The 5,000-nt window shown below is 48.8% G+C and overlaps 1 protein-coding gene across 5 annotated transcripts in view; it reads left to right on the forward strand.

Annotated features, from left to right (window-relative positions):
* Positions 1-85: 85 nt before the first annotated feature.
* The window catches only part of shld2 (shieldin complex subunit 2), a 5,788-nt gene continuing 873 nt past the window's right edge, over positions 86-5,000 (forward strand). For 3 of the 5 annotated variants that reach the window (XR_004212328.1, XM_031840648.1, XM_031840650.1), the window contains exons 1-8: positions 87-409; positions 770-1,542; positions 2,023-2,173; positions 2,781-2,888; positions 2,965-3,159; positions 3,432-3,578; positions 3,694-3,903; positions 4,137-4,380. Coding sequence is in view for 4 of the 5 variants with exons in the window: in XM_031840648.1 (XP_031696508.1) it covers positions 223-409; positions 770-1,542; positions 2,023-2,173; positions 2,781-2,888; positions 2,965-3,159; positions 3,432-3,578; positions 3,694-3,903; positions 4,137-4,380 (2,015 nt within the window). In the remaining variant the exon portion in view is untranslated. Of the gene's footprint in view, positions 410-769; positions 1,543-2,022; positions 2,174-2,780; positions 2,889-2,964; positions 3,160-3,431; positions 3,579-3,693; positions 3,904-4,136; positions 4,393-5,000 lie in introns of all 5 variants that reach the window. The other 2 variants (XM_031840647.1, XM_031840649.1) reach the window with 2 other exon arrangements.

A 5,000-nucleotide genomic window follows, 5' to 3' on the forward strand; every position in this document is an offset into this window, starting at 1 on the left:
CAGACAGACAGACAGACAGACAGACAGACAGACAGACAGACAGACAGGGGCGTCGACCAAAAGAGACGAAGGCTTCAGTCTCACCTGCAAGAGGACACATTGAGGTCTTTCATCACACAGACAGACAGACAACTACAGATCCCAGTCTACTCACAATAATAATAATAATAGTAGAACAGAGAATATTAATGTGCTCACATCTCACACATCATTCAGTCGTCAATGAACTTCTACTTTTCCTCCTCAGAAGACGTGATGTGTGAGCGGCCGAAGATCCACGTCTTCCTGGGGGCTCCTCCTCCTCTTCCTCCTCCTTCTCTTCCTCCTCCTTCTTCTTCTCCTCCTCCCCCTAACGACTGGAGAGACCTGGAGCTCACCTGGCAGGATGGATGCCTGAGGCCTGCAGCAGGTGAGGCGTTCAGGGACCCAAACAGGGTCAGTTTATTATAATATTATATTTACTGAGAGGTGCATTGTTGTTATTCGTTTTTTAAACATTTATTCTGTCTTTATATTTCTTATTTGTATTTATGTATATATTACAAATTGCGTTTGTGGGTTTTGTTCCCTTTAGAACGGAGCCAGGCTAGCTGTTCCCCTGTTTCCAGTCTTTATGCTAAGCTATGCTAACTAGCTGTGGCTTCATATTTACTGTACAAACATGAGTGACAATCAGTCTTAGCATCTCTTAGCAAGAAGAAAAATATGTGTATTTTCCAAAAATGAAGTAAAAAAAAAAATAAATACAAATACTTTTCTCATGTTTCAGACGAAGCTGGAAACCGTCTGTTGGAGGAACGAAGAAAGAACAAAAAAGCTGAAGGATCAACGTCGAGGTCACACATCCAGGACCATGAACCAGACAGAGATCAGGAGGACTCGTGTCATCTCAGACCTGCAGACAGGATCCTGAGGAGGGACGAAGAATCAGAGGCAGGACCGGAGGATCAGTGTTCGGCCTCAGTTCTAGAGTATCTGGACAGCTGTTTCCCTGCAGCTCAACCAGAACCAGTGAAACCAGAACCTGACCCTCCTCTGTCCGCCCAGGCTCAGTTCCTCACCACCTGGACTCTGAGTCAGGCCTTAATCCTGAGAGGCAGTAGTGGAGTCCAATCAGCAACCGGCCCTGACAAAACCCCGCCCCCTCAAACCCCGCCCAAGAACACCCAAACGACTCCATCCGTCTCCTCCAGCACGCCGGAGCTCTTCAGCCCCGTGACCCCGTCACCCAGAGCCTCCCCAGAGCTCTCCGGCCAACGCTGCCCGACCCCGAGGGCGGAGGAAGGGGGCGTGGTGGTCGAGGCCACCGCAGACGGGGTGCTCTGCTCCCAGGAGTGCAGGACCCCCCAAGACTCTTCTTCCAAACCCCCTGATTCCAAGAAAGCTAGAACCTCAGAGAACCTCTGGACCGAAGAGTCCGCCGACGCTGCCGCCACCGGGCTCCGAGGTTTCTCCACACTTCTGATCCGGTGTGACAAACAGGGGGTTCGGCACTCGGTTCTGGTGGCGGTGGTTCACCCCTGTCACCTGAAGGAGGTGAAGGTGAGTGGAGATGTTACGACGTGTAAAGACAATTTCTTACGTTATTGTTGTTATTGTAATATTATTTCGGAACAATAACAATATGCAACCACTAGCATGCTAATACGCTCACAGTCTCGATGCTAACGTGCTGATGTTGTGCAGGTATGATGTTCATTTTGTGTGTTAGCATGCTAACATAACTAGCACGCTAACATAACTAGAGTCCAGCTGAGGCTGATGACTGCGTTTAGTTCTGCAGGTATTTGGTCATAAACCAAAGTATTGGACATATTTCACATGCTGAACCGATGATGGCGCTATGATGGAAGAGTCAGGAGGGTTCGTCCTCTGGGGAACACGAATGTCTGGACTTGATGTTGAGTTATTACGACACAGCTAGTGTGGCTAAACATTGTGATTCAAATAAATGCCTCCTTTAATTCACCGGACTCCTACCAACGCTCTGGAGGTAACGCCTTTGATTTTGTCGGACTGAAGGTGAAGGCCGGGCCGTCGGCAGGAAGCTCCGTCCCTCTGGCGTCCATCGTGGTGACGGACCAATCGGGTGTCGAGATGAAGGTGGTGCTGTGGAGACGGGCGGCGTTCTGGGCATCGACTGTCAGTCCTGGAGACGTTCTGCTCATCACAGGTACAGAAATGTAGATGAATGTTTGTATAACTCACCGCTTTAAATTATAGGCATTATGCATAATTGAGGGCGTGGCCTATTTGAGTGACAGGTGGCTAGCTGCTAGCTCAGCTCCACCATCCATCCACCTCTTTGATCATTCTTAGAGTTCGTCTGTGTCGTCACTGAGACTTTTTTCTATATTTTTACAGTCTGAGCTCCACAGTTCATCATGAGAGCGTGGCTTTCAAATTCATCCTCGAATGGAGAACATTTTCTCAAAGTTCTGTTTGGAAAATGTCAAGTGAGGGATCGTTCATGCCAGAATCTGAACCCCAGTCAGTTGATTGACTGAAGGGGGTAAAGAACAACTCCAACACGGTGTTTTAAGGTGGAATGAAATTAGATTTTCGGTGTTGACAGCGCTGACTTTTGAAGGGAAAGAGAGCCAAAGAGCCCACATATGGGAAGTTGAGACTCCATACGACACCAGCAGACCTTTACAACCAGCTCCACATAGTCACTGGACAAACCACAGGGCCCCGTGATGCACACGAAGGTTGTGGTTGTTCGTTGTGGTTCTTCTTCGTGGTGCTCAGTACCTTCCCTCTCTGTGGTCTCCGATCAGGACTGCAGGTGAATGACGACCGGTGGAGAGGAGAGACGGTGCTGCAGTCCACCTTCAGCAGCAAACTGCTCAACCTGGGACGGATCACCACCTCCACCTCACCGCCAGGTACGACCAACCAGCAGCCTTCCTCCTCCTCCTCCTGGGCTCTGGTCCAATCATCTCTCTCTCTCTCTCTCTCCAGCTCCTCGGCATGTTAACGCCCTAGCTCTCAGCTCTTTGTGTGGCTTTCTTCGGGAGCAGCGCCCCCTGCTGGTGTCTCTGAACCTCCGCCCACCTCAGGACCTGAGCCGCCTCCCCTACGCCACCCTGAGGTCGCTGAGAGTCAACACGCTGGTCCACGCGCTACTGCGTGTCACGCACACACACATCAGCACAGGTGGGTGGGTCAATAACACAGCGGCATTATGGGTAACAGAGCGCGCCGTTTCTCTGCTGTGTCTGGTTCCTTATTAACACATTTTTATCAAAACATCGGGACGAAAACACACTTCTAGACAGGAAATAAAGACCTGTCAGAATAAGAGCAGGAAAGGAACATAGAAACAGAAGGTTGTTAGAAAGGATTCAGCCTGAAGAAGCAGGATGTTATATTACTACATTGATTGGTTTTGATGTTTTGATGATGTTAATGAGATGGATGCTTGTCAGCTTGGCGGAGTGAGGCGGAGTCTTGCTTCAGGTCAGCCGTTCAGCTGCAGGCCGTTCTGACTGTGGAGCAGCCGCACGGCCAGCAGGGGGCGCTGCTGCTGTGGGGAGCAGCTGTGGACTGGCTGCCTCGCTTCAACAGAGACAGAGGTACACACACACACACACACACACACACACACACACACGTACGTACGTACATGTGTGAAGACACTAACTCACCCAAATCCCCCTAACAACCCACGTAATCCTCCGTGTCCTTCAGCGGCTGTCTGGGAGTTCCAGTTCCTCCTCGTCAGGGAGGGTTTGACCTCCGACCTCGCCGAGCTGCACTCCACCCCCTGGAGCTCGGTCCGGCCTCTGGATCCCGCCAACCGCCGGGCGCAGGACTTCCTTCGACCGCGACCCGTCCGAACAGGAAACGGCAGCAGTCTGGAGCTGGACCTCGACACGCTGCTGTCTCAGAAATACAACGGTGAGTTTGAGAGCATTGCTGATGCAGATTAATCTGTAAAGACATTGTAAGTATAGTCTGAGTGGTTTGAGACGGGTTAGTCTGCACCTTACTGCATTTCACTCTACAAAACCACACATGTCAACCTGGTGGTGGTGCTAGAAACGCATTGGACCTAAACATGAACCCTGAAGTACACCAGAGGGAAGTCAGAGCGCTCACATGATCAAAGGTTTTGCGGTGTCCTCCACCAGGTGATGTGGAGCTCAGAGTCCAGGTCACAGCCTTCCACTTCGAGGACTCTACGCCGTCCCAGAATGCACCTCAGCCGGTCCTGGACAGCTCTACACCGCTCGCCGGTATCCTCGTGGCGCTGAACGGTGACATCACCTACACCGGCTGCGGTCGCTGCTCCGCCGAACTTGATACCGATGCAAATGGAATCTACGGTCCCTGTTACCCCTGTCTGCCCCACACCGCCGTACGCCGCTACTACAGGTACTACTACAGGTACTACTACTACTACTACAGGTACTACTACATGTACTACAGGTACTACTACTACAGGTACTACTACTAGTACTACCAGTACTACTACTACAGGTACTACTACAGGTACTAATACTAGTAGTAATACAGGTACTAGTACTACAGATACTACAGGTACTAGTACTAGTACTACAGATACTACAGGTACTACTAGTACTGCTACTACAGGTACTACTAAAGGTACTAATACTAGTACTACTACTAGTACTACAGATACTACAACTAGTACTACTACCGGTACTACTACTACTACTACTGGTACTACTACTACTACAGATACTACTACAGGTATTACTACTAGTACTACAGGTACTACTACAGGTACTACTACATCATGATGTTGATTATTTCCTTTGTGTTCACATGAACACATTTAAAGAATATATATAATATAAGTCCAATAGTAAGTTAGTAAATACATATAATATACAGAATATACGACTTGCATCGTTTATCTTTACATTAGATTGCAGTACAAATAAATAACATGACATCATCATTATTTTAAATATTGACATTTTGGGAAATCCAGATAAAACATTAATATGTTAATTTACTGTAATTAAAGA

The sequence above is a fragment of the Anarrhichthys ocellatus genome, unplaced genomic scaffold (genome assembly GCF_004355925.1).
Source record: "Anarrhichthys ocellatus isolate YVR2014 unplaced genomic scaffold, GSC_Weel_1.0 scaffold3071, whole genome shotgun sequence".
Classification (NCBI taxonomy): Eukaryota; Metazoa; Chordata; class Actinopteri; order Perciformes; family Anarhichadidae; genus Anarrhichthys; species Anarrhichthys ocellatus.